General features: G+C 47.0%; 2 protein-coding genes across 2 annotated transcripts; both read left to right on the plus strand.

The window, feature by feature from the left end:
* The first annotated feature begins 325 nt into the window (after positions 1–325).
* Positions 326–1252, plus strand: LOC147504548 (uncharacterized). Its single transcript, XM_086605260.1, has one exon. It carries the CDS (start codon positions 326–328, stop codon positions 1250–1252), a length of 927 nt encoding a protein of 308 aa, XP_086461386.1.
* Positions 1253–4307: 3055 nt separating this feature from the next.
* LOC147504549 (uncharacterized) lies at positions 4308–4892 on the plus strand. Its single transcript, XM_086605261.1, has one exon. It carries the CDS (start codon positions 4308–4310, stop codon positions 4890–4892), a length of 585 nt encoding a protein of 194 aa, XP_086461387.1.
* Positions 4893–12296: the final 7404 nt, after the last annotated feature.

Here is a 12296-nt window from a genome sequence, read left to right on the forward strand (position 1 = left end):
GGGAAAGGAGGAAGAAGGGGGATCGCGGAAGAACAAAGCGGTGGTGGGGCTCACCAAGGAACAAGTCGAGGGAAATGATCGCCCGGCCGATTTGAAAGGCTAACACAGGACGGACCAAGGGGTGGAGGTACAAATGGCCGAGTCGGGTGGTGGCGGGGTTGAATCGCAACCCATTTGGCAGATTTGATATGGAAGTCGGAGGTGCGAAGAGGTTCAACCAGCCAAGGTTTGAGAGGTATGATGGAGCAGGGGACCCGGTGACCACATTCATCATTTCCGTGTGAAGAGATGCCGTTGTGGCGAGGCCGTGATATGACGGACTAAGATGTATGATGTTCCGGCAAGCTTAAAAGGGGAGCATCCGATTGGTATTACAAGGTTACCTTCTAAGAGTATTAATAACTTTCGGGGAGTTGGAGCGGCGTTCATTGATCACTTCATACACCAGAAGAAGCGTGTGGTGGACATCGCGGCCTTGTTCAACGTAAGGCAGAGGTCCGCGGAATCGGTGAGAGATTTCTTGTGTAGATTCAAGGTGGAGACTTTGAAAGTGGAGAATCTGGACGAAAGGACGGCGGTGATAGCTTTCGAGAGAGGGTTACGCCCGGGAACAAGGGTACATGAGTCGGTAGCAAAGAATGAGATAGCAACATTACAGGACCTGTACCCGAGGGTGGAGAAGTACATCAGGTATGAAGACACCATGCAGAAGGAGGTGAGAAGGCCAGGGAAGGCGGTGTTATCGTTGGAGAAAGGTGAGGGGCGTCGGCGATATGAGCCCTCTGACAAAGGGAGCAGCGGATATCGAAGGTATTCGTCGCGGCTCGAGAGGAGCCGAGAAGAGGCTAGGAGGGAGAGTCGAGACAAAAAGCCCTATCGCGAGGAAGAGCAAGTGCCACTGAATAAATCATTGAGTGAAATACTACCATTGATTCAGAATTTGCAGGGGTATGAGGGTCCACGAACCAAGCCAGTGGAGGTACATGGCATACCCTATTGTGCCTATCATCAAATACACAATCATGAGACGAACGGCTACTATGCGTTAAGATGGTTAATTCAGAGGATGATAGGAAAGGGATTGTTGAAGGAATTTATAACGGAAGAGGAAAAGGGAGAGCAAGTGCCTACCCAGGGGAGGATACTGGGAACGATCAACGTGATCTTCAGTGGAGAGATATTGAGCCACAATGCACACCGAGACAGAATACGGCGGGCGGCAAGTGTACATCAGGTACATGAGACAGCATGACAGTCGTGGGCGGATTACTGGGCCGCGAAAGGAAGGAAAAGTATAACGTTCACCGACGCGGACCTTCGAGCCATCGACTCCCGCATGAGAGGGGCGTTGGTGATCCGCGGTGGCTATGAGAAATTACATAGTAAAGAGGGTGTTAGTGGACTGCGGCAGTGCTGTAGATTTACTGTTTAGAGGGGCAATGGAAGAAATGAAGATAGAAAGGAAGTAGTTGAGACCCTCACCAACAAATTTGTATGGGTTCAACGGAAGCATGACGGAACCCCTGGGGGAGCTTCTGCTCCCAGTGACCACGGGACCCGTTACAGTGTTTTCAAGATTTAAGGTGGTGGATGTCGACTCGCAGTACAACGCCATCCTGGGGAGGAGGTGGATTCACGAGATGAAAGCAGTTCCCTCTACCTACTACCAAGTGATTCGGTTCCCTACCCCTACCGGGGTATACGAGGTCCGCGAGGATCAGGTGTCGGCAAAAAACAGCCACCAGAGTACAGTGAAGAGATTGATTCGCGGATCAGAAGAAGACACCTCACGTTCCAGGAAGAGGCAGGCATAGCAATTACAGTGCCCCATCGGGGAGGGGTCGGCGAAGTTAACAGAAGGACCGAAGACCTTGGACGAGATAGAGGTAGTGAATTTGGGGGAGGACGGTGAGGAGAAGTTCACATCAGTGGGATCCAGTCTGTCTGAGGAATGGAAGAGCAAGTTAATACGGTTCTTGTCTGCCAACAAAGATGTGTTTGCATGGATGATTGAAGAAGTCACCGGATTAGACCCAGAATTCGCATGTCATAGGTTACATATGAGGGAAGACGCGAAGCCAGTAAGATAGAAGATGCGAGGAATTAGACCGAGGTACGCTGAAGGAATTCGCGGGGAGGTCGCGAGGTTGAAAGGGGCAGGTATAATACGAGAGGTGTCGTTTACCGACTGGTTGTCAAATGTGGTAGCGGTACCTAAGAAGAATGGCAAGGTGCGGATGTGCATCGACTTCACTGACGTGAATTCAAAATGTCCCAAAGACAGCTACCCCATGCCGAGAGTAGACGAGCTAGTGGATAGAACTCCGCAGGGTTTAAAGTATTTTCTTTCAGGGACGCGTCAATGGGATATAACCAGGTGGCCATGTATGGGCCAGATCAGGAGAAGACAGCCTTCGTAGTGGAAGGTGGGACGTATTGTTACACAAGAATGCCGTTTGGATTGAAGAACACCGGGGCCACATTTCAGCGGCTAGGGGAGAAAATGTTCGAAAGCAAGATCCGAAAGGGGATTGAGATTTACATAGACGACATGGTGGAGAAGAGCATGTCGGAGGAAGAGCATCTAGAGGGTTTGAAAGAGATGTTTAAAATATTGCGGTTGTACAATTTAAAGCTTAATCCAGAGAAATGTACGTTCAGCGTTACTACGGGGAAGTTCTTGGGATACATAGTTACTCACTGGGGAATAGAAGCCAACCCCGAGCAGATAAGAGCCCTAGTGGAGATGCCGTCGCCTCAGGATGTCAAGGAGGTGCAGAGACTTGCAGGAAGGGTCGCGGCTTTGAAAAGGTTCATCTCAAAGTCATCAGATAAGTGTAGGCCGTTGTATCGGTTGCTGAGAAACACTCGGAATTTCGAATGGACCACGGAGTGTGAGGAGGCGTTCCAAGAGTTGAAGAGTTATTTAGGTAAGGCTCCTATCCTGTCGCGACTAGAACAGGGAGAGAAATTGTACTTATATTTGGGGGTCACGGAGTATGCCATTAGCTCGGTACTAGTCAGGATTGTGGGTAAATTAGAAAAGCCGGTGTACTTCCAAAGTAAAACACTGCTGGAAGCCGAGACCCGATATAGCAGAATAGAGAAATATGCCTTGGCATTGGTGTTCTCGGCCCTGAAGTTGAAACCATACTTTGAGGCGCACTCTGTAGTGGTGGTGACAAATCTGCCTTTAAAGCAAGCATTGAAAGCAGAGAAGTCAGGGAGGATGCTGAAATGGGCAGTAATGTTGAGTTCTTACGAGATCTGATATCGATTAGAACAGTGGAAAAGCGCGAGGCGGTGGTAGAATTCTTAGCAGAGTTTCCAGCGGAGGACCCCACCTGGGGAGAAGAGATGGTCATGGAGCCGGAAAGGGTCATGGAACAGGACTGGTTGGACCCCTGGGATCGAAGGAATGGATGGAGAGTCTTCGCTGATGGGTTGACCCACGACACTTGTAGTGGGATAGAGCGGTGTTGGTCACGCCCGGAAAACAAGAATGGAATTAACCATGAAGTTAGGGTTCGCGGCATCAAATAACGAAGCAGAGTATGAGGCAGTAATAGCGGGCATGAGAATGGCAGAGGATTTGGGGGTGAAAGAATTGACAGTGTATTCCGACTCAAATTTGGTAGTGTGCCAAGCAAATGGGGGTTTGTAGCCGCGGTGCCACGCGCATGGTAAAATATTTGAAAGTCTTTGCAAAAGAGGGCCGCCGGGTTTCGCGAAGGTTAAGTTCATACACTTGGGCGCGGCGAAACGGACATGCCGGCGCCTAGCTAGCATGTGGTGGCGACGCAATCCACGAATCTGAAGAGAGAGTGATAAAGGTAAAGTGATTGGAGAAACCTAGTACGTGAGGAGAGGGGGAGGAAAGAATGGCGAGATATGTCAGGAGGAGGAGGAAGAGGGGTTGGATTAAACCCATCAAGAGTTTTTGTCGAGGGCGTGGTGAAAGATAAAGGGGAGAAAAGAGATGGAGCGGGCGTCGCCCGGAGATACGTGCTCATCATAGGGGAGCTATATCGAAGGAATTTGGGTGGGCCTTGCTAAAGTGTCTCGGGCCGAAGTTAGCCCTAGAAGTGCTGGCGGAGTTGCATGGGGGAGATTGCGGAAGTCACTCAGCGGGCAGAACAACAGCGCACAGATTGATAACACAGGGCTACTTTTGGCCACACATGAAAAGGGATGCCGTGGACTACGCTAAATAATGTGAGAAGTGCCAGAAGTTCGCTCAGATGATCTTTGCGCCAGCGGAACCACTACATAGTGTGTCAAGTCCGTGGCCTTTCGCGATGTGGGCAATGGATATAGTGGGTTCGCTGCCCATGGCTACCGGCAAAAGGAGATTCATGTTGGCGGCCACAGATTATTTCACCAAATGGATCGAGGCGGTGGCCCTGCAACAGGTCAAGGAAACTCATGTGATCAAGTTCTTGTGGGAGAATATCATCTGTAGATTTAGGTTGCCATATATTATCATAGCGGACAATGGAACCCAGTTCACCGGGTCCAAGGTGAAGGCGTTCTTGCAAGCATACAAAGGTAAAAGCGGGGGTTCGGCCCCATACAATCAGAAGGGGCAAGGCGGTGAGTCTTCCAACAAGGCTATTATGAACAATCTCAAAAGGAAGCTAGAGGATAAGAAAGGAGTGTGGGCAAATGAACTGAGTCATGTTCTTTGGGCATACAGGACCACGCCTCGAACGTCAACCAGGGAAACTTCCTTCTCTTTAGCTTACGGGGTCGAGGCAGTGATTCCCACGAAAATGGTAGCAGCCACGGCGAGGACACAAAGCGGTGGGAGAGAGGGGCTGAACGAGGGCATACTTGGTAGCGGATATGACTTTAGCGAAGAGAGAAGAGATCGCGGCCGCGAATCGGACTAGAGGAATATCACCGCAGATCTTGAGCGTTATAACAAGAGAGTCAAGCGCGACAGTTCAGAGTAGGGATGCCGTATTGCGACGAAGTGACGACGAGCAATACCAAGAGAGAGAATGACGGAAGGGGGGGGCGGCGGGAGGGCCCTATACGATGGTGGTCGGCGTAGGAGGAGCTGGTACTTACAAGCTAAAACGCGGAAGGAAAAGTGCTAGAAAAGCCATGGAATGTGAGAATGTTAAAAAGTTTTATGTTTGAATGTAATGAAAGTCGAAACGATATAATTGGAGATGTTTGTAAATATATAATACAATGGCACTTTTGAGGAGTAAATTTCGCCATCCTGCATAAAATGTAACAGTCAGGCTAAACACGGTTTGAGGGCAAGAGACACCCAAGGACGAGAGGTCCACCTCAAGTTAGAGCCGCGGATCTGAGAGAGCCTTCCGGAAGAAAGGCATACGCTGCACCGGGGGCAAAGAGAGAAGCCCAGCGGTTGGCGAAGCCACTCCAAAAGGGGCCGCGGTGGGGAGGAGCCTTCCGCGGTCGAATTGTTTAAATCGGGTCCACGGCAGGTTGAGCTGCCCCGATGGAACTCGAAGTCGACGAGTGACTCCGAAGGGAAACGAGACATTCCCAAGCGAGAGGCGTGGATCGCACGTGGGGGCAAGAAGAGAGAAGGCCCCAGTGTAGAGAATGACAAAATGAGAGAGAGTAGAGGCAGGAAAGGACGAACAACAACATGTCAGACAAAACAACAATTAAAGCTAAGAGATCATACATATAATCGGGAAAAGTGAAACAGTTCCTAATCAAACCAACACACAAGTAAAAAGGGAAAGAAAAAATAAGATCAATGGCACACTTAGTTGGGAAAGTCAATTACAAGATAGCTAGTACAATAACAGACAACCAACGTGGGGCTAGTCTAAAGTCTGCAACAAATCTTCGACAAGAGGAACATGGTCGAGAGCACTTTCGAGCGGGGCGGGAGGTGGCCTCGTAAAGCGAGTCTTTGGGCGGATCGAGGGGGCAACATCAACTGACCCTTAAAACAAAGCGCGTTTACTACGGCAATGGGGACCGTGGCTACTGGATCTTCCGACATGGGAGAGGGAGGCTTTTCTGGGAGGAGTCGGCCTTCTTTTCTGGGACAGCAAGCTTCTTGGCCACACGTTTGTCAGCTTGAGCTTTGAAGCTTATCCGCAGTTGCTCCATGTCTTGAGTGTGTTGCAGAAGGAGAGCGGCCGTATTCTCCTTATGTTGGAGGACAAGGGCTTCCCGTTGTTTGCTTAAACGGTCATTCACTCCGTCCATAAAGGCCTGGTGGGAAGCTTCAGCGCGCGGTCCTCAATTCATTTTCAGCTCGAAGTTTGGCCATGTCCGCGGCTGACAGATCAGCTTGGAGGCGTGCACAGGTGGCCCTTAGTCCATTGGGACCGCCGACCTCCTTCTCTAAGGATTCCACAGAATTCAGGGAAGAGAAGAGGCCGCGGATCATATAGGCCATGTCCAAGCTCACCTAGCAATGGAAAAGCAATCAGAATAAGGGGCAAAGCAGAGAGCGATGGAAGCGGTCGAATAAAGGAGCAAAAGCGAAGTGAAAGGTGGGCAAGAGAGACATACCTTCTCCCAGCCGGCATACAGAGAGGTGTGATGCTGTTCAAAGGTCCCAGAATCGGCATAAACCAAGTCGCGGGGAAGATGGGAGCCGTAGAACATGGCCGAGGCCACAGCAGGGTTTTCTAAAGCAGAATCCTTTACATTGACGGGGGCGCGCGACCTTGAAAGGGGCGGAAAGTTTCCAGAGCCGCGGACCCAGGGAGAGAGCGAGTGGTTTCTTTGCCAGGACGCTGTAGATGTGGAGAGGGCGGAGGAGCCGCAGAAAGGCTTGCGGTAGGAGATGATCTGTTGCGCTTGTGGGGGGGGCTCTTTCGGACGAGAGATCCGCGGGCGATGGGGGACGGTGAGGCGGGACAGCTTGGGAGTTGGGGACTTCAGTCACTTCATCGTCAGAGTCACTGTTGAACAACTTAATCTTGGAGACGTCCATGGGGGGGCGCCGAAATTGGAGGGAAGTTGGAGGAATATATTGATCGTCAGTCAGGGAGTGGAAGGAAGGAGATGTATATTGGCGGGCGGAGAAGGAAGGTGGGCGGTGGACCTTCGACTATCTCCTCTAGAGCCCGAAGCCACGGCCCGAGATTTGGTGGTTTCACGAGTGAAGCCGCGACGGCGAGCTTACTTTGGGAAGGATGGGAGGCAAATAGTGAGGCGGTGAAGGGACGCAGGCTTTTCGTTCTTTGGGGGCGATGGACGATAAAATGGGTGAGTATTTACCCAAGGTGTGCGAGAGGGTCGATCCAATAAGGGGTTCCGTGGGAGGGATCTATGCGAGAACTTCAGCTTGAGAAGAGCCCGGTTGCGGATTTGTTCAAAGATTGCGGACTTCAAGCCGACGTAAAATCGGGATTTGGAGTCAGATTTCCAACCTGCACAGGAGAGAAATAAAGATAAGGAGTGAGTCCGCAACATAGTCAATATAAGAAAGAGAGGCGAGAAAGTTTAACTCACCGCGAAAGGTGAAGGTGAGATGGTTGAGAGTCACCAGATGGAACATTTTGCGGACAAGAAATTACGAGACGCGTCTGAGGGGTAATGATGCCAAGTTTTGTCCGAGGTGGTGAGTTTGAGAATGAAGGACTGTTTACCGAGACGGACGCAGAAAGAGTGATATCCAACGCTCACATCTTTGGTACTCTTGCGTATGTAATAGTGAGAAATTATGTCGCGGAGGACTATTCGGGGCTCATGGTGGAGGTTGTAATAGTTTGCGGCATACATGATACGCCAAAAATTGCCTATACCCTGGCAGGGTGGAATGTTGAAGAGGTTACATACTTCGACATCTAGTCGAGACAGCGGTAGTCGCAAGCCAGAGACAATTTGGCCAACTGTGACCACGAGGCATCCAGGTTTGGGGGGGACCAGATGAGGGAAGTGAGTCACGTCGGGCACATGCTCGAGGAGGATGTCGTCTGGGATGCCATAGCCAACCCTAATCGCTTCCAGATTAGGTCGACGGGAGTGTGGGGGAGGCGGTGGAAGTTTGAAAGGCCGCCCAGTGGTGGAGGGGGCCGCGGTGGGATCAGACGGAGGAGAAGACTCCTCTGCATATGACCGCGAGGAAGTCGGACTGTCGGATTGGGAATCCGACATGGGAGAGAGCTAAGAAATATGAACGGTTCACGAAAAGAAATGCAAAAGTTAAGAGTAAAGATTACCAACTTGGTGCACCAATCTAGTAGCAAGAGCAAACGCTTGAGCAGGCGAAGTGTATAGAGTGGAGGAGTGGGAGGAAAACTAGAAAGGGGAAGGGGTCGAATGTAAAATGGGGCGAGAGTAGTGTCGGAAGAAAGTGGAAAGTTAAAAAATGGCGTCTGGTAAGGAAGAAGAAGAAAAGTGAGAAAGAAATGAGAAGGAAAGAGGAAGTGAGTGGAAGTTAAAGCGTGAAGGGGGTAAAAGGGAAAAAGAATAGGATCGAAAACCAAGGAGCCGTCAGTTGAACCAGAGGATAGGTGACACGTGGAGGAGCAGGAAACGAGGCGACCCGAACCAAGCACGCGGGGGACACGTGCGCCAATGATAGGAAGGCGTGAAACAGAAGCCAAGGAAAAAAGCAGGTAAATTGAGTTCTGGAGCCCGCGAACATTCAGGAGGTTCGCGGACTCGAGAGGGGGCATTGTAGCGACCCAATTTATGATGGCCGAGGGTCCGGCGAGTAATGGATCCAGGAAAAGGACTGGGTGTGGGACGAAGGGCATGTTATTTAAGGCCGTGGACATGGGAGTCAAGTATGGAGGCCGAGAACCGAGGACCGACAGCGTAGAGCCGCGGTGCGGAAAAGATAGCTGACCTGGAATTGTACCATCTGGACACGTGCCCAGCAGGAGCACGGGAAAAACCCTAACGTCGTACGGGAACTTACCATGTGGCAATCCATAGACCGAGAGATGAAGGGACAGATGGAGGGCCCAAGGGAGAGTAGGGGGATTATAAATAGAATAGGAGAGGAGGAGAAGAGGTAGGTCACAACAATCACTTTCCACGCAAGTTATTGGTGGCATAATCAGTCCTGATTCTTCTGAGTGAAATACGTTCGTATGTATGCACGGAGTGAAGCAACCAACGAATTTCAGCAGCCACTTCATTTTTTAGCCTTTTGGATAGATGATAAGAAGTACACAAGTTGTTTCATTATAATTATAGTTTTGCCATCCAAGTGAAGTGATTACCACGAGGTTGAGTTCTCTTTTTCTTTTTTCCTACTTAGTCTTGACCAGTTCTTCAATGACTATCCTGGATATGATTGTCTTCATGCCAAGACAATGTGAAGACTTTTCATCACTAAGCTAGGTGGGGTAGTTGTATGACTTTCTATCAATATTAAATGGTAAGTGGGTAAAGAGGACGTCTAGGGTGCGTCGGGTGCACCCAAAATTTGCATGCGTAGGATTTTCAGCCACATATTTTGAAGGGTAAAACCGGAATAACCGGGTGAAGAAGTTTCAATTGGGTCACTAAGCTACCCATTAAACCACTAGTTGTAGCATACTTTAGTTAAACTACTACATATAGCATATACGTTAGTATCGAACAATAAATGACATATTGAATCTAGTGAACGAGATTAGGCATAGCTGGAAGAGGAGATAGTGTTGATGGAAAATTCGGTGGGACAATTGGAGCTTTAGGAAGCACCTGTGACCTATTAGCTCGAGACATAGTTGCATGTGGCTTTTTGAAGGGTGTGGTGAAGTGTTGGGGTTTATACCAATACCAATCGATTTCCCCACTACACATGTATTTCAATACAATTCAACTCCAGACAAATTTCTAAATATCAACTACAACCTATGCTAACATGCCCAACTCACTAAACAACTATTAACAATAGATAATAATGTAAAGCAGAATTAAACACATACCACAACACTAAGATATACCGTGGTTCAGCCAATGATGTCTACTTCCACAAGAGCTAGTCATTTTATAAAGTGGGAAGGAATATTACAATCTCTCACCTTACTAGATCACTTTTATCTTTTTATAGGGTTATCTCTCTATAAAAGTTATCTCTCAATCTTGATAGCTTTCAAGATTGGGTTTTCTTTGACTTTTGTGTTGTCCCTCTCGTGTATTTGGTTTTGCCAAAAACCCAAACTTATGATGCAAAACTCGTGGTTCGCAAAAATAGAATCTTGCCAAAATAGGCATGGGCACGTGGCGCGCTCAGAATTGTACTACAACGGTGCAGGGTGCGCTCTTGCCTTGGATGATGTCCAGGCGCTTGAGTGCTGGGTGCGCTCCAGATTTGCCTATGCAGGGCACGGGGTCATGCCTTGGACGATGTCCAGGCTCTTGAGCGCAGGGTGCGCTTCAGAATGGCTTGTGGAGGGCACGGGGCGCGCTTTGTCTTCTCCACACAAGCTAAAAATGAATTTCTCTCCTCTCCTCATGTGAGGGATAACTCTAACATGGAGCACTGTGTTGACTACATATTATAGAGAGTCCATGCTCGTTGTCCTTCTATAGCTCGTTGTCCTTCCTCTCTAGAAGCAAAACTGTCGTGCAAAGTATCAGGAAACCCCGTTACTTGCTTGTGGCACTCAAACCATGTCCTATATAAACCCAAGATTAGGTACTTCAGTAATATGATACTTTTACTCACATAGTCAATAATATGGTACTCAAAGTTACATATACTTCAATAGTATGATACTATAAATCACATATTCCATAATATGATACTATTCATTACATATATTTCAGGAATATAATACTATAAAGCCCATAATACTTCAATAATATGATACTCTTAGTCACAAATTCAATAATATGATACTCTAAATTACATATACTTTAATAGTATGATACTATTAATCCTATATTCAATACTATGATACTAGTAGTTTCATATATTTCGGGAATATGATACTATCAATCGCATAATACTTCAATAATATGCTACACTTAGTCACATTTTCCATAATATGATACTCCAAGTTACATATAATTCAATAGTATGATACTTTGAGTTTGATATACATTTAAGTACTACAAAACTGGTATTGAGATTGCGTTTAATCATATGATAAAAGTTTGTGTTTAATCATATGATAAAACCATTGTATCTCAAACTATTTTTCCTAAAAAGTCGACATACTACTTGAGATTGCGTCTAGTTAGTGCAACTATGTTTTGTATGTCATTACATTATGGATTCCAAATAGTAAAGAAGATTTATGTTAAAAAGAAAGTTATGGAGTTCTGACAGGTTATTTTCATACTTGTCATGTGTTCACAATGCAAACGTGTTACATCAGATTGTATCTTAACTACTAGCATGGCTGAACAGACATAACAAAATGGGCTATTATCGAAAAAGTTACAACAAAATTAGCAAAAAGACACAGATAAGTGCTTCAGTTTAAAAAAGTTGTCAAGCACTTGTCGAGTGCTTCATATATATACATCGTGAGCATTATAGAGTTGCAATCATAAAAATGTCAGGTTACATCTTACCAAGTTAAAACTTGCAATCAGAAAAAGAGAGAAAAAGTTAGAATATATCTTACAAGGAGCCATCTTATGAAGCTATAACTGTGCAGAAGTTCAAAGTTGAACTTTGCATTACACATTACATTTTTCAATTTATTTTTAGGTTTGAGAATTTAGACAGAGTCATTTTCAGTGTAACAATGGGTTCCACAGTCAAAGTGGTTGTTTTCTTTCTTGATGCCATCTTCACTGCATCACGAAGCCATTGAAATCCCTGATAGCTCTTGCATTTCAAATACCTTTCTCCAACATTTAATCCATACTTGGTAGTCTTAGCAGTCCTCCTCCCCTTATAGTTTTTTGTATTGCATTCACAGTTTACCCAAGGGCACTCGTTCATCCAATGGCCTGGCTGACCACACTTAAAGCATTCGTTTGTTGATGAGCTTGATCCAGAAAGTTGATCAGAAACAACTTCATCTAACCATTGCAAATAACTTCGACATGAATCATGCTGGCACTTCAAGTACTTCCTTCCTGGATTGCTTGTTGTTTGCGATTTGCCCAACAATCGGATCCCATCACATATAGCTTCTTTACATTGAGAGTACATAAATTGGCACTCAATAGTGGAGTGTCAAGTTGATCACATACCTGACATTCAAACTGTGGTGAACGAAACATGTACTTCTCAATTTGAAACTCATGAAGATAGCGACAACGAACAAATGTCTCGATCAGCAACTAATGCAGAAACTAAACTTTTTAATAGGCTACTTTAGACCAATAGCTCAACCAAGTTCAATTATTCAAGAATTAGTAATCCATAAAGGAAGTAAAACCTTCAC

This window comes from Coptis chinensis, chromosome 4 (assembly GCF_015680905.1).
Source record: "Coptis chinensis isolate HL-2020 chromosome 4, ASM1568090v1, whole genome shotgun sequence".
In the NCBI taxonomy this organism is placed as follows: domain Eukaryota; kingdom Viridiplantae; phylum Streptophyta; class Magnoliopsida; order Ranunculales; family Ranunculaceae; genus Coptis; species Coptis chinensis.

Bases quoted from the DNA above. Each gene is read 5' to 3' on its own strand.
- LOC147504548 (XM_086605260.1), top strand. From the start codon at position 326: ATGTATGATGTTCCGGCAAGCTTAAAAGGGGAGCATCCGATTGGTATT.
- LOC147504549 (XM_086605261.1), top strand. From the start codon at position 4,308: ATGGATATAGTGGGTTCGCTGCCCATGGCTACCGGCAAAAGGAGATTC.